The 24,869-nt window shown below is 44.2% G+C and overlaps 2 protein-coding genes across 8 annotated transcripts in view; one reads left to right on the top strand and one right to left on the bottom strand.

Moving 5' to 3' along the window:
• Positions 1–7,791, top strand: part of Cenpp (centromere protein P) — a 227,631-nt gene extending 219,840 nt beyond the window's left edge. For all 3 annotated transcript variants that reach the window (XM_074052356.1, XM_074052354.1, XM_074052355.1), the window contains 3 exons: positions 6,678–6,757; positions 6,947–7,038; positions 7,412–7,791. In XM_074052356.1, coding sequence (XP_073908457.1) covers positions 6,678–6,757; positions 6,947–7,038; positions 7,412–7,539 — 300 coding nt within the window. In that variant the 3' untranslated portion in view covers positions 7,540–7,791. The remainder of the gene's footprint in view (positions 1–6,677; positions 6,758–6,946; positions 7,039–7,411) is intronic.
• Positions 1–24,869, bottom strand: part of Ippk (inositol-pentakisphosphate 2-kinase) — a 63,740-nt gene that overhangs the window by 5,505 nt on the left and 33,366 nt on the right. For 2 of the 5 annotated variants that reach the window (XM_020158526.2, XM_074052351.1), the window contains exons 12-13: positions 14,281–14,360; positions 8,768–10,302 (exon numbers count right to left, since the gene is read on the bottom strand). In XM_020158526.2, coding sequence (XP_020014115.1) covers positions 10,077–10,302; positions 14,281–14,360 — 306 coding nt within the window. In that variant the 3' untranslated portion in view covers positions 8,768–10,076. Of the gene's footprint in view, positions 1–3,840; positions 7,420–8,767; positions 10,303–14,280; positions 14,361–24,869 lie in introns of those variants that run through there. The other 3 variants (XR_012440507.1, XR_012440506.1, XM_074052350.1) reach the window with 3 other exon arrangements.

The raw sequence follows: 24,869 nt of genomic DNA, 5'->3' as shown, positions 1-24,869 counted from the left end.
TTTACCACTGAAATCTCCTTCCTTAGGTGTTTGAGACCATTTTGTAACTATCAAAAGGCGCACAAATGGTGCCTTAACCAGCCCCTTAAGGAAGTCCTAGAGACGAGGAAGGTGAAAAAGAAAAGAAAGTTCATTTTAGGCTTAGGCTTAGAGGCCGAGGTCAACAATGCTGGCTTCCCTCTCCAAAGCTGGCCCTGCTTGGTTATAACTGCGCTATCCAGACTGATTGTGTAGTCAACAGTTGGTTTTTAATCTCTTCTGCTTCCCAGGGTCACTTCCCCAAAGAAAATTAGGATGTAGTTCCCACCAGACTTTGCTCTATGCACAGGACTTGTCTGATTCCCTCCAGCCTGTGGCACTTCTAACCTCCCAATTGGCTGTTTGGAGTCACTGCTCTGTATCTCGGGAACATCCAAACTGCATGGAGCCTCCCACCAGGGGCCGTACCTTCTACTGAGGGCCAGACAGTGACTTTTAGGCTTTGTGGCCACGGGGTCTCTGCGTACCCACTGAGCTCTGCCACTAGAATGCAAAAGCAGTCACAGACTGTATGGACCTCACTGAATGACTGTGACTGTGCCAGCCAAGTGTCATTATGGACACTGAGGTTTGACTTTGATGTAGTTTTCACAGGTCACAAAATCCTTTTTTTTTTTCCAACAATTATCACCTTGCCAACCATGCAAACTGAAATTCCCCAAGTCATTGCTTTCAAAATGCTGTTGGAATATATTCCCAACAAGGTGGGTTTCTTCCAACCCTGAGGTTCCCCAGTTCCTCTCAAGACCACAAACTAGAGAAGGTGGGTGAAGGGAGGAGGCACCTATCCTAGAGATCCAGAGATGAGGCCACACATGCAGGTAGAGTATGGCCTCACTCTGGGGCTCGCGCATGGGCAGTGTTTGGCACCAACCCAAGAGGGTTCTCAGACATCAATATGAGTTGACCACAAGGCATGTCCAGATGGGCTGGGCCCTCCTGTCACAGGAGCTTAGTGCTTTTGCTCTTATAGCCAGTGGTGCTACAATGACATTCTGATTCCCAGGATTATAACCTACAATAAGCTTGAACTAGAACTTGTTCTGGTTGTTTTTTTTTCTGAGCAACATTTAGCACACATTTTAAAACTCCCTCTGGAAAGCCATACTTGCAATGGAGCTCCTCAGCTTCCCAGTTATTTTCATGGATGGTGCTGATGGTGCTGGTCCCCTGAGGAGGATGCCTGAGTTCATCAGAGCCTGACTTCTGATCCCCAAGGCCTTCTGGGTCAGATGAGTGAGGTGTTGATGAGCCATGGGCCTCCTTGTTCTTACAAAGCAGATGGCTGTAGATGCAGACACATGTGTCTGGGCCTGTGTTTTTGTGTCTCAAATCCACAGGACCATGTCCAGGAAAGTTAGGATAATTCGGGTTAGAGGATGTAATTTGGCAACATATCTCCTTCATTCAGCTCTGTTTGTGTTACTTTATGGAATGTTTACTTGAAAAATATAGTTCTAGAGAAATGGTTGAAAACCCACACTGTTGGAGATTCAGTTTTTCCATCCACTGTGTAATCAAGACTTAAAGTGAGCACCGTCCATCTAGCCTGTGGCTTTGTTAGCATTTTGGTCAATGGTATGTGGATGAGTGTACTTTCCCTTCCAGGGAAAGGATCTGGAAATTTCCAAAAGGAGCTCCTGGTGCTGTGGTGGTTAATTTTGTTACTTCAGATACTTTATAGTGATGGAAGGATTTCTTCTCCAGAACTGCTCTGGAATAGCCAGACTTTCCCTGGCTTGGGACAGTCTGAAAACCCCGTGCCAGCCTCCCTGTGGTACTGCAGACCTGATTGACATGTGGTACTGAGCAAAAGGACGAAGGCCCTGTTTGTATGAGGGTGCCAGTGTCAGATGGCTCCCAGTGTCGGATGGATAGCTGCGTTGTATCTACTCTATGTTAATGTCATCCTTCCTTCTGCAGAGGGACTGGAGGCACAGGAGGCACTGTTGGGTGGTTGTAAACTGGCTTATCAATCAAAGAAACACACTGAGGATGAAGGAGGCAGCCATTCACAGACATGGAGACTTAACATCCACATGCACAGTCTAGAGGATCACAACCCAGGCCAACACCAGACAAAAACGGGAGACCCTATCCAAAACATAACTAAAGCAAGAAAGGCTGGGGTTGTGACTAAAGTGGTAGACCTCCTGCCTAGCAAATGCAAGGCCCTGAGTTCAAACCCCAGTACTGGAAAAAAGAATGTGAACAAAGCCAAGACAATTAAATGGGGAAAAGCACAATATCTTCAATATTGGTGCTGGGACAAGCTCAATATTCACAGGCAAAGAATAAAGTTGGGCTCCTCCCCACATAATGTACAAAAATTTACTAAGAATTGGTCAAAGACCTAATTTTAAGTCTCCTACTTCCAAAAATCCTCCAGATTAAACACAGGTGTAAATATTCATGCCTTAAATTAGGCAATGGTTTCTTAGCTATGACACCAAAAGCACAAGGAAAAAAATTAAATGAAATAAGATAAACTAGACTTCCTCAAAATCAAAAACTTTGTACTTCAAATGATACCATTAAGAAAGGCCAGGCACAGTGGTACATGACTCTAATCCCAGCACTTAGGAGGATGAGACAGGGGTGTGGTGAGTTCAAGGCTAGCCTGGGCTACATAGTGAGACCCTGTCTTTAAAAAAAGAAAAGAGAGAGAAAGAGGGAAAGTAAGAAAGAAAAAGCCCACAGAAGGGAGATGATTTTTGAACACCACATATCCAATAAGTGACTTGTATCTGGGATAACTTATAACCAAATGATTAAAAACAGCAACCCAATTTAAAAGGCAAAAGATCTCAACAGTCACTTCTCCCTTCAAAGGTATATAAATGGGCACTAAGCAGATGAGGGAAATGAAAATCAAAGCCACAATGAGGTATCACCTCACCCCAACTAGGATGCCTATAATTTTTTTAAGAGTGTGGGGAGTAATGGTTAGTAAATATGTGGAGAAATCAAAACTTCATGAGCTGCTAGTGGAATTATAAAAATAATGCTACCACTGTGGGAAACAGTTTGGCAGTTCTTCAAATGGTTATCATATGACTTGGCAATTCCACTCCTACATATACAACCAAGAGAAATGGAATCATATGTTCACACAAAAACTTGTACACAGACAGGGCATGGTGGATCGTACCTATAATCCCAGGTACTGGGAAGGTGATCAGAAGAACTGTGGTTCTCTTCAAGCCTCAGGCAAAATTTAGTGAGATCCCATCTCAGTGAACAAACTGGCAAACCTATCATCCCAACTATGTAGAAGGCATAGTAGGAGGATCATGGTCTGAGGCCTATACAGTCTGAGGCTGGCCCTGGGCAAAAATGCAGGACATGAAAGATAACCAAAGCAGCAAAAACAAAGGTGGGGAGGGGCTGGAGGGGGTGTTGCTAAAATGGTAGAGTGCCTGCCTAGCAAGCATGAAGCCCTGAGTTCAAATCCCAGTATTGCCAAAAACAAAAACCCTACCTTGTACACAAATGTTCATGGCATTATTATTCCCAAAAGGTAAAAACAACCCACATGTCCATAAGTTGATGAACAGATAAACAATTGTAGAAATGAGCACCTACACAGTGCAGTGTTACATGAAAAGAATAGTGTTCTGTTCCTTGCTGCAATATAGATAAGCCTTGAAAAGAAGCCAGTCATAAAAACCCACATACTGTATGATTTCTCTTGCATCAAATGTCTAGAATAGGGAACTCTCTAGATAGAAAGCCTAGTAATGGCTGCTTATGGCCTGGCTGGGGCAACAGCTAAAGGATACAGGTTTCTTTATGGGGTAATGAAAACCCCCTGGAAATAGAAAGTGGTGAGGTTGCACCACCTTGTGAACATACTGAAACCCACTGAATTACATACTTTAAAGGAATGAGTTGTTACATGAATTCTGTGGGGTTTTTTTTTTTTAATCATTGCATCAGTCAGACATAGTGTCTGGGAAAACAGTAAAGTCAAAATGAATGAATGTATCTACAGACATCCATGGTGTTCACAGGATTTGGGGGTTCCCCTTTGGACATGCATCCCGTAGCTACTGCACCAGCACAGCGAAATCAGGTATAAAACAGCTGAATATCCAATTGCCAGCATTCCCATAACCACCATTTCTCTATCAAAAACACCAGGATAGTCCTTGAAGGCAAACTCCCACAGATGGCCAGCAGCTGAATAAACACTATCTGAACCCCAGCCTCCGCATTCCTCACTGGGGCTCCAGAGGACCTTTCCTGAGGAGCCTGGGGCCCAGAGAGGAAGCTCAGTGCCTGCTGGCCCCAACAAGGCCCCTCTACAACACAGCCTTCCTGATGACAGCTGTGGACACACAGGCTCCCGTTTCCTCCACACCAGAGCCCTCAGTGGAGTGCAGTCACACCAGGCACTAGAAAGACCCCCCAAGCCAAGACTGGCCTTTGAGAGCCTAGCTGGATGCTTCCCTTCTCTGGGCCATTGCTTTATTGGCAGCAAAATGCAATATAGCTACGGTGTGCTCCAGACCAGGTTTATAGTTTTCTGATTAAAACTTTTAGAGTATAACTATTTTTCATGGAAGATAGTCTAAGATATACTTTGCCTATCAGAAGTCTTAACTCCTTCTTGCCTATTTGATCATCTTTTATCAATGTCAAATATAGATTCCTAAAACTTGCACTTGCCACTGAGATAACTGAACTTGAACCAGTGACCTCAAGCCCACTTAGTATTTAGTTTGATCGTTTCTCACAGCTCTTCCATCTTCTCCCTCAGAGCCACCTGTGAACTTCCTTCAGCTAGACTGGCCCTCACAATGCTTTGAACCACCAGTGATGGTAACAAGGCTGCCATTGTGTCCACCTAGGCTCTGCTATGAGCGATTAGTTGCTTCCTTCCTATTCCCAACTGTGTGTGGAGTCAAGGTACCAGATGAGGGAGTGATGCTGGTTAAGTGGGACATTATTACCTTTACACAATCCCAGTTCTCCAGAAACATATACTGATCTCTTCCTAATGTCAGCATTTCTTCTGTCTTTACTGTAAAACTAAAAGGAGTATATTTTATTGAAAACATCTAATTTGAGCCCTCCTCTTGCTCACGAGGAAGAGGCATGGGAGGCTGAGCCTCAGGCCCCATCTTGGAAGTGACCCAAGCCCCAGCCTGGAGCCCCACATGCTCTGCCAAGTACAGCCTGGAAGCCAAACTGCCACGCTCACACAGTCCCCTCTCCATTCCTCAGACAGTTGTTATTAATTTGGAAGAGCCCGAAGTTTAAAAATCAACCAACATTTTCAGCTTAAATCACTTAGGTATACATTTCAGCAAAAACTTGTTTTGCTGAAATTAGTAATTATCTGTAAGTGCACACCAGGCCCACCCCAGATTTGGTGTCTGGATGTGCTCTCGGTTGGACGGTGGCTTCATGCAGACCTTGGTAGCCCCGGTCTCCCACACTGGCAGCAGCACACTGAGGGGGGCTGGTTCCGTTAAAGATTGTGGCACGTCTTTGTCCCCACACAACCTCGTGTGACAGAGCTAAGCTGGCTCAACCTAGCCTGTCTCTGCAGCCCGAAAAGGCTGTACCCCCAGACCCAGTTCTGCCTGAGTGGCTGACCTTGCTTAAGGCTGAAGGAGGCCACCTTGGGGTTTTGGCTGTGGCAGGGCATCACCTCCAGGTCTGAGAGTCACCCAGAAGGAAGAGTCTTTCAAAGGCTGATCCTAGGGCCTTGAAATCTTCCTGGGAAGCCACCCCCAAGACTGTCATATGACCTCTCACCCTGCAGTCTATTCTCACAAGAGCAGACAAAAAAAAAAAAAAAAGTTCATTTGGAGGCCACTGCTACTCACATCAAGTGTGAGTGTATCTCCTGTTCAGATGCCTGTAAAGACACTATTGTCATAGTGAACCAGACACCTGGTCATGCTGTGGATAACAGAAACAGACACAGCCGAATGGTCACGTTATGTGAGGGAACCTTGCCACCTTAGAGTGGCAAACATGGAAATTTGTGACATTCCACCCTATCCCTGTTAGAGCAAGCACTGTGACCAGGGAATGGCACACATCTCACCACAAGGCTCTTACCAAAGCATGCACTCTCCCTGAACACAGAGAGCAGGGCGCCTCCACTGCACGGTTTGGGTGCCAGCATCAGGGGTGTTCAGTTGAGCTAGGAGGATGGATAGGACTCGAGTGTCCACTGTGGCAGGCTGATAGACACTGTCCTTGCAGAGCCTCAATTCAAAAGGCATTGATGGCAAATGCCAGAGCTCTCAAATAGTGTCACTATGGTACAGAGCCACAGACACAGCTGGGGTGGTGTGACTAGTGCCCCTGTGACCTTCCAGGCTGTCCAGAGGGGAAGGTGAGTCAAAAAAACTGGTGAAACCTGGACAAAGTTGTATGGTGGTTATCTGAGATGCTAATACTGGGATAGGCAACGCCATGGAAATCTGAAGGCCAAACAGCAGTGGCAAGACCTCAAATGGGGTAGGTATGGTAGGTCTGGTAAGGGAGGGTGCACCAGCAAACAGCATGTAGACCACCTAGAATCTAGCCCCAAAAGTCACCTGGAACAGTGGCCCCTGCACCCAGCCCCATGCTCATCCCAGACAGATCGGCCTATAACCATTTCTCTTTCCATGCAGGAGAAGTACCCAGACACTGTGCACCTCTCAGAGGGGCCTTGTTCCCAGAGCATGGAAGTCCGCAGCACCAGCCGGCCAGGGTGAGTGTGCACAGCACAGGCCCCAAAGGCCTGTGGAACAAGGATCATACGTAGTGGAAGCTAAACGGGGAGCCACCGAGTGAAGACTAAACCTCCTTCACATGAGCAGCCTCTGGCCACAGCAGACACCGCCAACTTTGCTCATCTTTTAACCACAGTTCAAAACACTGAATGCTTAAACTCTTTCAGGTTTGGACTGGTGATTGTTTGGAGGATACGCATAGATGAAGAAGGGAAGGTTTCACCAAAGCTGGATCTTCTCACCAAAGTCCCTCAGCGAGGTAGGCCTCTGGGATGTGAGTGTGCTTTCTAGGAGATCTCTCAATGTACCCAGCAGAACCACTGTGCGTTTCATTTGGTTTTACATGGCAAGAATCAAAACTTGAAAATCTCAATGTACATCGTAGATCTGTTTTTTAAAATGCTTTGTCAATAACCACTGAAAGAGCATAATGAAAGGGGGTTACCCCCTCTCTCCCTCCAGCTGCATGCAGGCAGGACCATTCTCTGCCCAGGGCTGCAGGTGCAGGCTCCACTCCTGCTCTCCTTCTTGGCTCTAGCGCCTCCCATTCTGTGTGACCAATTGGGTGAAGGAAGGGTCTTGCTGCTGCAGAGGCCTTGAGGTTTGTTACCTGGTTTGTGTTTTCTTCTTAGCCCTGGAGCTGGACAAGAACAGAGTTATTGAAACTGCTCCTCTGAGCTTCCGAACCCTGCTGGGAGTGCTGGGAATTGAAGCTGCTCTAGAATGCCTAATAAAAATGCTTTGCACAGAGAACAACTAGTTCCCAGACGGCCACCATGCAGGAATAAGACGCTGTGCTAAGACACGTGTGAATATGTTGAGTACAAACATCTGCTGTTTTCCACTCAGAAATCACACCCTTAAAACATGCTATGTATGCAGCTATGGCACATTAGATAGGAACTCTCCTGACATTAAAAAATAAATACAGTTATTTTAGTATAAAATGTCACCTAGAAGTGACATGTATAATGTTTTTGTTTTAAGTAAGTATAACATTTGAAAAAATGTACCAAGTGTAGTTTTTCTGTCCTTGGACGGGTGGGGAGGAGCCTGGCCCCCAACCTCCACTACACACCAAGACTGCCCCTCAGTCTAGCCCAAAGCTGCCCCCTCCTGGCTTCTGCCACCCAGGGACTCTTGGAGGCAGTTACAATGGAGTTTCATTTCTTAAACATTCCTTGGAGCTCAGGGGAGCCACACCCACCTCCTCCTAGTCTACAAAGCAGCTTCTCTCAGCAAGTCCTGATTTCTTTTTGAAAAAAATTTTTTTTGTGGAAAACCAAAGTAAGGCTGTCAGCTTAAGACAATGCCAGAAGACAGCACTGTCCCCTTCACTTGGGGCCTTCACTAAAGACTCACCCACAGGCCAGGTGTGGTGGCATACACCTATAATTCTAGCACCCAGAGGCTGAGGGAGAAGGACTATGTAGCCTGGGCTACGTAGTGAGTCCGTCTCAAAAAAAAAAAAAACACAGGGTAGAGCACTTGCCTAGTATATGTAAGATCTGATTACCAACACCTCAAAAAAGAGCCACTCACAGGGTCTAACTGCTGTATCATCTTCTCAGAGGCAGAGCTGAGACTTCTGTGAACTGTTCAGTCACTCATTATAACACTGTCAGGATCAATGAATGTTTTCACACAACTGGGCATCCTGGAGCCCATTCCACAGCAGACAGGCCAGGGCCAAGACCATCTAGGATGAGACCCGTTGCTAAGCAGTGACTCTCCAAGAGGGGCTGCAACTACAGAGCACCTCCCTCAGAGGGATGCTCCCTTAGGAGTGCACATACGTCAGACAGAACCATCCCAAGTGAGGCCGCCCCAGCCCAACAACAACAAACCACCTTGGGTCAAAATACTGACAGCCTCTTCCTCCGTCTTCAGAGCCATGACAGCATGAGCTCCATGCATGTGACTTGGGTGGTATATCCAAACCTTCCCCTCCCCCCTGCCCAGCATATACAACACACAATCAGAAAGTGTCAAAATGCATTAGGTTTTTTTTTTCTTTTTCACTTCAGTATAGAATAGTTAGAAATAAATATTAGGACAGAATTTATCAATAAATTTTAAACAGTTGGCTTGATTCAAACAAATGTAATTCTCAAGTTATCACAAAATTTCCCACAAAAGTTTACAATCAGCAAAATATTTTCCTTATTTTTCATGTAGCATTTTCATACAATTCCATGGTTTCACTAACAATATATGTTACAATAAGCCTTCATTAGTCCCTCAAAACAGCAATATAAATAATCAGTCTTTATAACCTACCATAGAATAAAAAAATGAAGCCAAGATTTCCAATGATTTCATAGCAGCCAGGCACACTTTTGGTGACCCCACAAGAACCCTCAGCGCCAGCTAGGAGCCTTCGGCAGCCGTGATGGGAACAAGAGGCCCTGGGCCCACACCCAACATGCCTCAAGGCAAACCCAAGGGAAGAATGCGGCCTGGGAGGAAGGGAAACCTTGCCCCTCAACCACCCAGGACACCAGAGTGCCAGGAAAACTCTGGGCTGTCTGCATACCCGCCCCAGCTGGCCACAGCAGCTCTGCGCAGTACAGCTCTGCTTCCAGCTTCTACAGCAGCAATTTCAGGTAGGAAAGAACGCCTTATCTCCCCCTAGAGTTAAAATCATAAAGCAAAAACAGAAAGTCAATGCTCGTGTGAGTGGTGTCCATCCTGACCTGAGTCTCACACTCCCTGTTGACCCTTCACAGAGCCGTGGCTTCAGCACCTACACAGGGACCCTGAGTCTAGACCACTCGGAACCAATGTCCACACTACCTCCTGGTCAATATCTGCAGCAGGGAACTGCCTAAAGCCTGTGTTGATGTGTGGCTTGCATTGAAAAAGTGACCAGTAACATCTGGGACAGTTCCAGTAGTATCCATGTTTTCTCAAAAGTCCAAACCATCAGATGGTGTGACAATTCAAGTTTTCTACGTCAGTCTGGTGGTAGGAGATCCAAACCTTGGGTCTTACAAAAGATATTTAGACGTGAGCCCTGGTTGGAAGGAAGAACTACCCAGGATGTCTTCCCAGGGCTTAACGGATGCTTCTGTTTTAAGAACACGGGCGGCTTCCTGGGACTTGCATGCACATCCTACACTCCTTATCCTGGAATATGTTTCTAGTGCTCTTCAAATCCTTATCTCCAAGACGCAATCTCACCTCAATGGGTTAAAAATGAAAACATTCACAGCCAAAAGTCACCCAACAAAATAGAAAATAGCTCTATCGTTCAACCTTCACATTCAAGTTTCGGAGACGCTGCAGGAGCAGACATTAGACCTTATGGAGAACTAACGTGCAGTCTTCGCTCTCCTTGAACCTAGTTGACATCATAGCATCGTCTTTGGCATGCACAGTCTTTGAGTAATAGCTGACTATCTTGCCGTCCAGTTTGTACTGGTGAGGAATACTCTCATAGGGCTTGAGGTCAAGGTCCAGCACAGACACGGAGAAGGCCAGCCGGGACCGTGATGAGGGGACAATAGCCCTCTGGTCAGAGCTGAAAGTAACAAGAGCAATTTCAGAATACACAGACCCTCCAAATGACCTCATCCCAGCACCCATTCTGTGTGTCTATGTGCATTTTTGGGGGACGGGTGGGGAGCATAGTACTAGAGTTTGAACTCAAGGCCTCAGGCTTGCTAGGCAGGCGCTCTATCACTTGAGCCATCCCCCAGCCCTTTTTGTGTTGGGTGTTTTTGAGATAGGGTCTTTTTCTTGCCCAGGCTGGCTTCGAACCATGATCGTCCTGATCTGTCCCCTCCATGGTAGCTAGGATTACAGGCGTGAGCCACCAGCGTCCGGCTTGTGCATTCTATTATGTCAGCTGTACACACTAGCACTTCTCCCAGGTAAATAACTGCCGTGACATGGGCTAGCACAATATGCTGAGAGGGTTAAAGAACTGGAAGATGGAAAAGCCATTATGTGGAATGTGTGAGTGATACTCCCAATACCCCAGAGGTACAAACTAATACTGAAAAAGTCACTGTGCCATAGCCAAGCATTACAAAACCTAAGAAAAAGTAAGATCAGGTTGTTGAGCAGCCAAGAGGATGAATGTTGAGAACAGATTTCTCTTTGTGCCTTTCCAATGTCTGGTAAGAAACGTGGGTTCCTTTATGCTTTTCCCATTTGGAGAGAGATCTGGTTTTGTGTTTTGTACTCCCAAATTCTATCTTCAGTGCTCTGTATTTTGTTTCTCAGAGCTTACTTTTGTGGCTTTTATAAACATCAGAATAGTCGTGCTTTTAACAAAGTCTGAACAATTACTTTGAGAATAACTCAATCTGGTACCAAGATCACTGTGTATCCCACTTTGCTCAGAGGACTTCAGCACATAGTCAGCATTCAACTACAAAGTCCATTTAGCTCCAAAGAGGTGTTCAGGGAGTTGGACACGGTGGTATGTGCTTATAATCCCAGCACTAAGGAGGCCAAGGCAAGACCATGAGCTCAAGGCCAGTCTGGACTATGTGAGGAACAAATTAAGAACTCGAGTCTCATTCCAGAAGCCAGAAGGGGCCCATGTTACTGAGAACTGTGGGAGCCCAGGCTCAGCGCAGCTAGGCCTAGGCCACGGCCGTGTAGTTTAAAAGACATCAATTTTTCATGTCACAAGCAGCACCCAAGACAACACACAGAAAGGCAGGAAGGATCGTCTAAACAATTCCTAGGGAGGAATCTGACCCTTGTTAGCTACAAACTCCACAAGAGCCAAGGGCTACAGCCAGCATGCACTAGCCAGTCACACTAACATGCATGTCTGCCCCTCAGGCCAAGATTGGGCAGGAGCTCCCAGGGACATAGGTGTCCCTCCTGCCATGTATCCCCCTGGCAGCTCTGGATACTCGGTGGGGATGATCTGACCACAGGAGAGCTGCTGCCCTTGCCTGGACAGCTGTTCCCCAGGACACTGACCAGAAGGGAAGGCGGCCAGGGGGATGGGTAGACAAGCAAGACTGTAGACAAGCAAGACTGCAGCCAAGCTGGGTTTGGAGCAGGAAATCACAAGGGGCAGCAAGGTTAGGGACAGAGGCCATGGGCAGCTCTCATGGTAGTTCAGCAATGTGAAGGTGCACTTGGGACCTCCTCCATATGACAGGGAGGAAACAGCAGCACTGGAGAGGCCTTGTCTTAAGTGATACTGTTTAAATACAGTCAACCTATCTGTGAGATGTAAATTAAAGTTTATGGAGCTAAACAGTGTCGGGTTTACTGTGCATCTCATGGGTGCACAGATGACTTGGGACGAAAAACCTTCATCTCTCTGGGTTTTCCAAGTGCCACACCCTGAACCAGGTACAGGCACCATGTGCCTTCCCCAGGAAGCTGCTCTGGCACCTGTGCATGCACCCAAGCGGAAGCCCTGGGAAACACACAGGGCCCTTCACTTGGCCGCCCTACCCTCTGAAGCCTCTTCTCCAGGTACACAGTGTGGCATGTGAGGCACCTCCACTGTTCTGCTACACCCTCTTCCTGCTGCCCCTTCCACTCTGCAAGTCTAGGCCCCCCGGCACTCAGCCCCTTGACGTGTGGTCCCTGCTCTGGCCTCGAGACCTGACCTCAGCAGGTGAATCGGCTTCCCAGAGCAGGTCCCACTCCTCTTCAGATTTTTCCAGGTTTCCTGTCCTTCTTCAACTTCTCATAGAATTATTTTCCTTCTCCTGGCAGTACTGGGGTTTGAATCCAGGCCTCATACTCGCCAGGCAGGCATTCATGTACTTGAGCCAAACCCCTGGCACTTTCTTCCCCTTCACCACCATCCCCCACCCCCAGGCGTTCTTTGTCAGACAGGGTCTCATGGTCTCACTCAGAGCCAGCCTCACACCACGATCCTACCTCTTCCTCATGGGTAGCTGGGATTATAGGCAAGAGCCACTACACCTGGCCCCTTGATCTTTAGAATTCTGTAATACTAGACTTTTAAGAGTTTAACTTCTCTCAAATGGATTTGGGGGAAGGTTCACAAAGCTTATATATGCACATTTTAAAAACATTTCATGATTAAAATAAGCTTTAGTGGGTATGGATGAAACACTTGGATAAACAAAAGCATCTCCATTCCCATCTCCCCTTTGTCCTTCACTGTTTTCTACCTCCTACTGTAAATATAATTCATGTTTATCAGTGCATTTCTTACTGCATCCTGAAATTAATTCCTGAGCCTGATGAAGAACTGAGACTGAAATGTTATGACTCAAAAAGGGAATACAAAACTAAATTTAATAATCAAATGGCTGCATCATAATTCAACCATTTCCTTATTTTGTACATTGACTGTCGTTAAAATCAAAATCATGCTTCAAGGTGCATTTCCACATAGCACCAGGGCCTCTGAGAATGCATAGCTATAAGTTCCTGGCAGTCCTACTCAGTCACATGGGGCGGGTGGGGGGCGGGGAGATGTTGACCACACTGGGTACCTTTTTTTCCCTCCTCTCCTTACCAAATTAACAAAGGAAAAAAGGGAGATGTGGCCAGGTTGGGCCCATCCACTGTGTCTGACTACACTGCTCTGTGTCTCTGTTACTTCTGAGCCACTGATGGACTTTCCCTACTTCTTTAGAATAAACCTGAGCCCATCTCCCTTTGCCTCTGTGGAGGAAGGACTAGATGTTGGGTAGCAATTCCTTTGCCTCCAGCACCAGTCTGAGATATCCACACATTGTGTGGGCCTTCTGGACACACCCTCCCCTACCCTCCCAGCAAGTGCTAATTTCTGCTGGGTGGTCGGTCTCGGGTGTGGAAAGGAACCCCAGCCCTCACATTCTGGGAGGAGGCTACACACATGCTGCTTCTTCCAGGGAGGCAGAACAATCAGTGTGTTGTTTGGGAGGTTTTACCTGCTGGCGACAATTATGAAAGTCGGCCCATCCTGCCGACCTGCTCAAAAACTAGAATAGCATCCATTGGAACCTGTGCCACCTCAGAGCTTGGAGCCTGAACAGGACTGGACTTCCCCTGAATTTGCCACATCACCCACGCTCCTTCTACACCTTATGGTATTTTCTAATAAAATTTTCAGGCTGGCAGAGTGGCTCAAGTGTTAGAGCGCCGACCTAGCAAACATTAACACCTAGATTTCAGACCCCAGTACCACAAAAACAAAAAAATTACAATAAAATTTTCCATTAAGTAGAACAATATTTTTTGGGTTATTCTCCAAAAATGTCTTTGGCTGAACTATAAGCTTTTCTTTTTTCTTTTTTTTTTGGGACTGGGGTTTGAACACAAGGCTTTCAGGCAGTCTCTGGCTTGAGCATCACCTCTAGTCCTGAATCATAAGCTTTTAGAGAACAAGAGTTAATAAGCCCCACGAGTGTAGCTGGTGCTGGTTCAGTCCCCAGCACCACACATACTATCATGTAGGCCAAGGAAGCAGTGGTCCTGTTGGGCAGGGCTTCAAAAGGTGGTAAATGTGCTTGCCCTGGTCCACAAAGCTGGGAAAGGGCAGGTGTCCCGCGGCGAGCCTCACCTTGCATCCTGCAGACATGGGGAAAGCGCAATCATGATGGAGCAGTCCTTGGCGGTCATGGCAACTCGGTACTGCTGCACCTGCGGAGGAGGGACAGGGCAGCTTAGGGTTACACCCTCCAAACACAACCCCCCCGAAACCAGGTCTGGGAACAAGTTCCTATGATGGAAACTGAAGGTGGAGCTTTTTTTTTAGTAAGTTTTTATTAGAGTATATTCATTATACAGGGGGAATTCATAGTGACAATTCTGATTAGACTTATATTGTACATTATTTACATTGCCTCATCATCTCTCCTCCTCAGTCCCCTCCCCGCCCCACTTAAAGCAATTGCAAGAAGTTTCTTAATTCTGTTTCATATAAGTATAGGAAGTCCATTTGCCATATATACCATCACCTTAATCTTCTCTCCTCCTCCCACCAGTTCCCCCCACACACTGTACCTATTTACAGTCCTGGTTTTCATTATTAATATTTAAGTTGATGTTCAGAGGGGCTTCTCCATGTATCCCCTCTGTGGGTATACTTTATTTTGGTCCATTCAATCCCTTCCGTTGCTCTCCCTTACTCCTTTACCTCCCACCCCCCTTTTACAACAGCTTTCAGTACACACCCTTATATCCTCTACCTTCACAGATGTTATGTTTTATGATATTACTGGCATTCTGTCATTCTCTTTTCCTTTCCTCCTTCCCTGAGCTCCATAGAGTAGTTCTACTATGACAAACATGTTCTACACCTGAGTCTGTAGATGATCACAATCGGTTTTGTGTGTATGTTTATCTTTTGCATCTATCCTCCACGTATGAGAGAAAACATGCATCTTTTGTGTTCCTGAGCCTGGCTAACTTCACTTAACACGATGTCCTCCAATTGTATCCATTTACTTTCCAACCATGTTCATTCTGGCTGAGTAAAACTCCTGTGTTTATGTACCACATTTTCTTGATGCATTCATAATTTGTAGGGCACCTGGGTTGTTTCCACAGCTTGGCTATTGTGAATAGATAGTGCTGTGATGAATGTCGGTGTACAGGTGTCTGTATTGTATCCTGTCTTATGTTCTTCTGGGGAGATGCCCAGGTGCAGTGTCAGTGGATCATATGGCAATTCTATCTTTTGCTTTTTGAGGAATCTCCATACTGCTTTTTGAAGTGGTTGTACTAATTTGCATTCCCACCAGCACGTACAAGGGTTCCTGTCTCACTGCATCCTCACCTGCATTTTTGTTATTATTGCCCTTGACTGTGGCCACTTTAACGGGAGTGAGATGAAATCTTAAGTGTTGTTGTGATTTGCATATCTTTTATAACCAGGGGGGTTGAACACTTCATGTATTTACTGGCCATTTGTACCTCTTCCAGAGGGTGAGGCTTGGAGACTTGTCCACACAGAACAGGGGATGGAAAGTCTCCCAGGGACAATGCACTTCAAGCAGGACACAGACCCCGATTCCAGCCCTGACACTTAAGACTTGTCATCAGCAAAGTAACCACAGTCTACCTTTGGAAGAAAAAGCAGGAAGTTGCTCAGCTCCCTGGTGTGTTGGCCAAACTAAGAGTACTGAGCAAGTATTACTCCACACCTTTAGAAAACAGGCACACAGGATGTTCAGGCACAGTGTTTTTAACAGCAGCACACTGGAAGGTCACACAGCTACCATAAGTGCACAGCAGAAACTGCCAGTTGAAGGGCTGCATAAGTGTTAACCCACTACGTCCTCAACAACCCAACAGGGCGGTGCTGCTGGAGTCGCACTGTACAGATGAGAAAACTGAGGCAGGTGACGGGGCTGGACCCGAGCCCAGTTGCCTTGGCTCTGAAGCCACATGGCTGAGCTCTTCTACACCACAACATGCCAAGTGCAATCCGCACCACCTATCTGCAGAGACACCTGCCAGAGTCCCCAAATACCACATATGCAACAAAGAGAGAGATCAAAAGGACAGTCACCAAAACACCCAGATTTGTCACTTCTGCAGTGCACAATTTGGGGCATTTTTTCCTTTTTTCTTTAGACTTTGATATGTCACTTGAACTTTAGATTGGACAGCTCTCACTTTTACAGAAATAATTACAAAAATTGAGGCTTGCACATAGGACTGACCTCAACATCAGTACTAGTGACATGTCACACCCTCTTGTTTCCCTGTAACCATTTCCTTCAGTCCCACAGCAGGAGGATCAGCCCTTGCAGCTCTCAGCCGCACCTTCCCAAAGGCAGGGCTGTGTGGGAAAGAGCAGAAGCAGCAGGAGTACAAGGGGCCTGTTGCTGCCAGCAGGGGAAACAGAGCTCCTGTCCTTACACCCTATCTAGTTGGCCAGGAAATTCAGCATGTCATGTGATGAATACACGCACTCAGAGATCCTATAAAAAGAATTAAAGATCTAAATATAACAAGCATAAAATATTTATCATGACCACAGTGCACTTTCTAACCAAGATATTAAATCAAGCAGCCATCATATGATAATGTACTAATAAAGGTTAAACCCAAGACATTAAAAAAAAAAAAAAGTGCAGCAAAACACAGCCTTTCAACACTAAGAATACATAAAGTGATAGCAATCAATATGTGTAGCCCAGGCTGGCCTTGAACTCATGATCCTCCTGCCTCAGGCCCCCAAGTGCTGGTTTTGCAGGCAAGCATGCCCAGCTAAAGTGCTAGAGTTCAATATGGAAAACAAGAACACTACCTACAAAAGAAGTGGACCAACTTAGTTGACAAATTTACATGTATATGTATGTGTGTATATATATAAATATATACATATATACACACATTACATTGCATATATTTTTGTATTACACATTATATTGCATATATTTCTGTATTATACATAAGTCCTACATATGAAAATATAATTAGTCTTACTATAAATCAAACAAATGCAAATTATAACAGTGAGATACTTTACTCTTCAGATAGGCAAGGCTCTGTGTGGATCTCAGACATAAAATGAAGGGGTGAGATTTTCACTTTGAGTAATCCTGGCATCGGTAGTTGGGCCAACTAAAAAAGTTGGAGAAAATATCAGAAATATCTGCTTAAAGGAAGAGCTAAAAAGGTAGGGAGAACAAAGTCGTGAGCTGCTTTTTCTAAGGCAGGGGTATGATGATGCTGAAGGGTGGGCTACCAGGACAGTAACCATGATGGACCTCTCTACAGGTGAGTACCCAAAAGGCTGCCCCTTTTAAGATTAAACAAAGTCACGAGGCCCCACTGGAACCTGCAGCTTTACTCTGAAGAGAGCAATCACCAAAGTGGGTTAGCATGACTCCAGCTTGCTAGTGTTTCCCAGCTCTCTTGGCAGAGGCAAACCTAAAATTCAGGAAAAGGATATTATCCAAGTTCTCAAATTATTTCTCAAATAATTGTGCAAATACAATTTCTGGCACACAAGCAAAAATATGCAGGCACAAGAAGACAGGACATGAAAAAGAGCCAGTGAAAACAAAGGGGAACACAATGGGGAGGAGTAAGAATCTGTCATTTCCACTCCCTTTTGCTGAAAACTGAAAATTACTCTAAAAAGTGTTTTGTGTGTGCATGTGCATTTTTTTAAGCTGCAACTGGAAAAAAAAACAAAAACCCCACAATAGTAGAAAAAGATGCATACACACACACACACAGGGGCTCCAGCTGTTGGAGTGCCACACACAAGCTGCTCTACTCCAGAATTACAGACAAACACAACTTCAAGGACAACTTGGAACTAAAAATGAACCATTTAGACATTTTAGAACTAAAAAATAAAAAATCAATATTAAGAATTCAAAAGGTAGTTTTAATTACAGATTAGAAAAAAACTGAAGAGATGATGACATCTGGATGGATGGGGATAATTTCAACACAGGACAAGATCGACAGACCAACTAGCACTTCTTCTTGGACTGTTACTCTTGAAGTTGCCCTAGGCAGGTGGGGAACTGGCCAAGCCAGCGTTTGGCACAAGCTGAGGAGGCAGCTGACCACTGTGGGTTGAACTATTTTCCACTGCTCTTCAAAAGGCAATTTTAAAACCCACATTAGAGTTAAAATAGGAAGTGTAACACTGCTACAAAACCTACTGGTTTGGGGCCTTTTTTTTTTTTTTTGTGAGACTGGATTTTGAACTCACAGCTTCGTGCCTGCAAAGCAGGTGCTCTACTGTTTGAGTCACACATCCAGTCCAGTTATTTTGGAGATGGGGTCTCAAGAACTATTTGCCCAGGCTGGCCTCAAACCTTGATCCTCCTGATCTCAGCCTCTCAAGTAGCTAGGATTACAGGTGTGAGTCACTGGCACCCAGCAAACCTAGTGTTCTAAACTTATTTACCCACAAAGTTATGAATGGATAAAGAAAGGCAATAATTTAAGAGCAAGGATTAAAGCAAAAATAAGGAAATGAAAAAAAAAAAAAAAAAAGAAAACAAGCTGAAAAGAACTGCTAAGCTAGAAGACACACATACATACACACACACAAATATCCAGAATGAAACATGGAAAACAGATGCAACATAAGAAAAGGGTACAAGGCATAGAAGATAAAGAAAATGTGTCTAACATGTGTTAAGTGGAGTCCAAAAGACAGGAAATGGGTACAAACAAAATAACAAAAGCCAAAAATTTCTCTAACACAAAGAAAGTCATCAAGCTACAGACTGAAGAAAGTTTCCAAAAATTAAAATCATTTCTATCATTTAAAAAATCCTAAGATTTACTGGGATACTAAAGGCTACGTTAAAGGTGTTACTGGTGACGGGCATGGTGCTAAATCCTGTGAGTTACCCTGGCTGCCTGGGAGGCAGAGATCCAAAGGGTTGAGGATCTAGGCTAGCCCAGGCAAAAAGTTAGCAGGACCCCACCTCAATCCATGATGTGTGTGGCGCATGCCTGTCATCCCAGTTACTTAGGGAAACGAATGGGAGGACTGAGGTCCATGCCAGCCTAAGCACAAAGCAAGACCCCCTCTTAAAAATAACGAAAGCAAAAGGACTGGGAACGTGGCTCAAGTGGTAGAGTACCTGCCTAAAAAGCGTGAGGCCCTGGTTTCAAACCTCAAACCACTACCAAAAGGGAAAAAAAAAAAAAAAAGTCTTCCAGGCTGCAAAGTGAGACTATCTCAAAAAAAAATTAAAAAAAAAAAAAAAAAAAAGGGAGTCACAGACCTTTATTATTTTAAAAAGGTATTCTTCAAACAGGAAAAAAAATCGATCTCGTGTAAGTTCAGCGCTATAGACAATGAAGGGCGACATGAGCAGTGAGTACAGGATAGTGAATGATGATGACTGTAAGACAAGTGATATCTTCTCAAGTCTAAAACAGGACCACACAGCAACAATAGCAGTGTACAATCTGTGTCAGGAGTAGTAGAGGAAAATGTGTTCTGAGAACCTTGTATTATTCAAATGTTGGGCAAAACTACTGAAAAGTCTTAGCCTCTAATACATCATGGGAAAACCACGCAAAACAAGAATAAAAGGCGCAGTGACGTCCATGCTCACAACAGGGACAGAGTGGTAAAATGCAAAGATGGAAAAAGATATATGCTGCAAATATTAAGCAAAAGAATCTAGCAAAGTTATACTAATATCAGATAAAAGAAATTTGAAGGTAAAGGATTACCAAAGATAAAAGACTTGAAAATCCTAACAGTTGAAAGTGAAAGCTTCAATTCAGTGGGAAGACAGAACAATTCTAACTGTGAGGAGCCTAAAATGAACAAAAGACAAGTCCATCACTGTGTGGCAAGTTTCACAATACCCGTTTCACGGAACAAGCAGATCCTAGATCTGAACAACACAGTTCATTTGACCAAAAGGGCAGATACAGAGCAGTACACACAACAGGGAGAAGACATGCCTATTCTGAATTTCAAGTACACACAGAAGCATTTTATAACTTAAAAATTTTTTTAAATATTTGTTCGTTTGAGACAGGGTCTCATTATGTAGCCTAGGCTGGCCTGGAACATGCCATCCTGCCTCTGCCTCCCAAGTGCTAGAATTACAGGCCTGTACCACCATATCTGACTTTGAAGCATTTTTTAAATTAATCTATAAAACCAATCTCAAATATCAAAAGATCACATGGACTACGTTCTCTTACCATAATTCAATTTTGCAAGCAATCAATATAAAAAAGGTAATGAGAATTCCCAATTCAGTAATTAATTTCCATCTAGATATTTCCACGGAAGAAATCTTAATAAGAGTAAATTTTAATTGAATGTTAATAAAGATACAGCTTGGGGAATGTACCTGAAGTCATATTTAGAGGAAAATATATAGCTTTAAATACATATTTTAGAAAAACAGAAGTGCTGAAATTAAGATAAGTGTTCATATCAGGAAGAAGTAACAGAAAGAAGAAATTATCCAAAGTAAATAGGAAAAAGGAAATAATCAAAAGAAGTTAATAACACAGAAAACAATCACATTCCATATGAAAAGCTCAGAAGTTAATTTTTATGAAACTAACAAAACCAATAAACTTTTGGTGGAACTGATGAAGACAGTGTCACAGTCCATTCGGCCTGCTATCACAAAATATCATAAAGTGGTTATAAATTATCAACAGAAATTCGTCTCACAGTTCTGGAGGGTGAATGGCCCAAGGTCAAGGCTTGGACAGATATGCTTGTGGCTATGAGGAGAGAGCTCCCTTCTTCTCACTCTGGCCTCGCCTGGTGGGAGGGGCTGCCTAGCTCTCTGGAGTCTTCTATAAAGGACACTGATCCAAATCCTGAAGGGTCCACCCTCATGACCTAATCGCCTCCCAAAGGTCCTGTTTCCTGACACCATCACCCATGGAGTTAGAATTTCAACATGTGGATTTTACAGGGACACAAACGTTCAGACGACAGCAGTGAGAACAAAACCACAATCAGGAATCAAAAGGCATTCTTCAGATAACACCCAAAAATGGTATACTAAATTACTGAAAACACAGATAAAAGGGACAAATTTCCAGAAAAATACAAACTACGAAAACGAAAAAAAAGGAGACCAAAAACCCTAAAACTGAATTAGTAATTTTCCTACAACTATGGGCCAGGCGATTTTGCCAGTGATTCTATAAAACATTTGAGGAGGAAATGACAGCAGTGTTACTCAACCTCTTCCAGAGAAGAAAAAACAGCAAGCAACCTGCACATGCCCCATAAGGCTCCGCGAGAATGCTGGTACTCAGACCTGATGACAGCACTGGCAGAAGACCATATAGTCACGTCACTCACAGACACATAAGAAACCCTAAACAAAATGCTGCATAATATATAAAAGGAACGAAAGCCGAGCATAGTACATACACCTGCGATCCCAGCACTCAGGAGACAGAGGCAGAAGAATCACAAGTTCAAGGTCACCCTAGGCTACACAGCAAGACCCAGTCTCCCAGTCTCAACAAATTTTTTTTTTCATTTTTCTTTTATTATTCATATGTGCATACAAGGCTTGGTTCACTTCTCCCCGCTGCCCCAACACCCTCCCTTACCACCCACTCCGCCCCCTCCCTCTCCCCCCCCCCAATACCCAGCAGAAACTATTTTGCCCTTATCTCTAATTTTGTTGTAGAGAGAGTATAAGCAATAATAGGAAGGAACAAGGGTTTTTGCTGGTTGAGGTAAGGATAGCTATACAGGGCATTGACTCACATTGATTTCCTGTGCGTGGGTGTTACCTTCTAGGTTAATTCTTTTTGATCTAACCTTTTCTCTAGTACCTGTTCCCCTTTTCCTATTGGCCTCAGTTGCTTTAAGGTATCTGCTTTAGTTTCTCTGCGTTAAGGGCAACAAATGCTAGCTAGTTTTTTAGGTGTCTTACCTATCCTCACCCCTCCCTTGTGTGCTCTCGCTTTTATCATGTGCTCATAGTCCAATCCCCTTGTTGTGTTTGCCCTTGATCTAATGTCCACATATGAGGGAGAACATACGATTTTTGGTCTTTTGGGCCAGGCTAACCTCACTCAGAATGATGTTCTCCAATTCCATCCATTTACCAGCGAATGATAACATTTCGTTCTTCTTCATGGCTGCATAAAATTCCATTGTGTATAGATACCACATTTTCTTAATCCATTCGTCAGTGGTGCGGCATCTTGGCTGTTTCCATAACTTAGCTATTGTGAATAGTGCTGCAATAAACATGGATGTGCAGGTGCCTCTGGAGTAACAGTCTTTTGGGTATATCCCCAAGAGTGGTATTGCTGGATCAAATGGTAGATCGATGTCCAGCTTTTTAAGTAGCCTCCAAATTTTTTCCCAGAGTGGTTGTACTAGTTTACATTCCCACCAACAGTGTAAGAGGGTTCCTTTTTCCCCGCATCCTCGCCAACACCTGTTGTTGGTGGTGTTGCTGATGATGACTATTCTAACAGGGGTGAGGTGGAATCTTAGTGTGGTTTTAATTTGCATTTCCTTTATTGCTAGAGATGGTGAGCATTTTTTCATGTGTTTTCTGGCCATTTGAATTTCTTCTTTTGAGAAAGTTCAACAAATTGTTTTAATAAGCACATTGTCTCAACAGACAAAACAGTTGATAAAATTCAATATCCAACTCCTGATTTAAAATAAAAGAAGTGTAACAATTCTGATCACAGCCATTTGGGGGGGGGGTGTGGGGGGTCTGGTGGTACTGGGGTTTGAAACCAGGGCCTTGCACTTGCCAAGCACTCTACCACTTGATCCATGCCCCCAAACCCAGCCATCTATTTAAAAACAAAAACCCTTTATTAAACAACAACAAAATGCTTTCTCTTTGAGATTTTTAACATGACCAAAATTCCCACTATTCACAAATAACTTTATACAGTGAAGCTAAACAAAGGAAAGGCATAAGGACTGGCAAATTCACGGGGTATGATTACATAAAGATAAAATCCAAAAGAAGCTTAAACTGTTGTAATAGGAGAGCTAAGCTGACAGATACAAGGTCAAAATAGAAAATTCAAACCAAAAATATACCAACATATAACCCAAAATAAACACCTTAAAAATGATGTATTTAAAAAAATACCATTTACATCTAAAACTATCAAATAGCTTCAAGTAAATCTAAAACAATAAGTTCCTCTAAAGAAAGTCATAAAAATTATTTGACCAAAAACTCAGTAACACCTAAACAGAAAATTTCCCTGTGGGACATTGTGTAGCATCTGTCCCCATTTTAATCTAAACCACTCACAGCCCAGCAGTTCTGTTCATTTCCCTGTAGAATGAACAAGGTGAACTAAGCTTGGGTAAATGTACAAAAGATCAAGAGTAGCCAAGGCATTTGTTAAAGCCAAACGTTCTTGGAGAAGAAATGTGACACTGTGAACTATATACTTGGTCTTCTTCCCATCAACTAAGTCCTTGGACTCTCTCAGTGACAAGTGCTTGATGGATGCTATTGAGCTCACTGGTGGCTGGCAGCCATAGGAAGCTTTAAGATGGGGGCTGGTCATTAAAAAGACCACAGCTGGATTTGAGAATTGGGACTTTTGGCCCCAGCCCCCAGCACCTAGGGAGGGAGGCAGGGCTAAAGGATGAGTTGACTGCCTATGTAATCAATCATGCCTATAAGTGCAGTCTCTCTAAGAACCCAAATGCACAGGGTGCCAAGAGCTTCCTGAGGGGTGGCACACCCAGAGAGGGCACGGGAGCTGTGCGCCTCTTACCCTGTACCTTGCCCTTGGCATCTCACCATCTGTACCATTGTAAATAAATTTTCTTGGGTTGTGTGAGCCACTCAAGCAAAGTAGCTGAACCCAAAGGAGTGGGCTGTGGGAACTCCATCTGTAAGAAAGGAGAAGTATTTGCTCTACTAGCTCTAAAGACCCGTAGGACTACAGGATACAGTGCTCACAACAATTACGTATGAGAAGAAAACGAAACCCTGCCTCGTGCCATCCAAAAATCAACTGCACCATTTGTGAAGGCGTAAGAAAGTGTCCTCAAATTGCTGCAAGAAGAAACCTTATTAGTAAAGTCTTTTGAGAAAGAAAATGTGCCAGAATCTACCAAAAACTCAGCAACTTTACATACAAGAATCTATCTTATAGAAATGCTTATGTGCACAAGGGTGAAAATACACTGTAAATTTCAACATTTTTTGATAGTAATAAATGAAAACTCATTACCCTATAAACAACAACAGCATGACCACACTAAAGAGGAGGCAATACAGGGACATTCCTACAAAACAACCAGATCCCTGCCAACATTCCTTGTAAGGCACTACCAGCACAGAGTATGGGAAATCCCCAGCCTGACCCACTCCTCTCATCACTCACCCTGAAAGAGCAAAAACTAGAGCAGGAAGCAACTGGAAAGGCTGAGCTGTCTAAGAGGCCCATTCCCTCTCTGGAGGAAAGCATTCCTACAGAGTAAGGTCAAACAAACGTGAGCTCACAATCATACTGCACCAAAAACCCAATCAAACGGCAGCATACAAGTCAGCCAAAATGAAATTTTACCTCCCAGTTCTTATTTTATCTGTTATCAGACAGAATACTAAGTCACAAAAGGTGGAATTTAAAGAGAGACGAAAGTAGTAAACTAGCAAAAAGATGTGAAAAATCAACCAAACAAAACTTTCAGAAATTAAAAATGTAACTATTGGGATG

This window comes from Castor canadensis, chromosome 13, assembly GCF_047511655.1.
Source record: "Castor canadensis chromosome 13, mCasCan1.hap1v2, whole genome shotgun sequence".
Classification (NCBI taxonomy): domain Eukaryota; kingdom Metazoa; phylum Chordata; class Mammalia; order Rodentia; family Castoridae; genus Castor; species Castor canadensis.
Note: the sequence above shows the minus strand (reverse complement) of the source record. Positions and strands in the feature narration are given on the sequence as shown.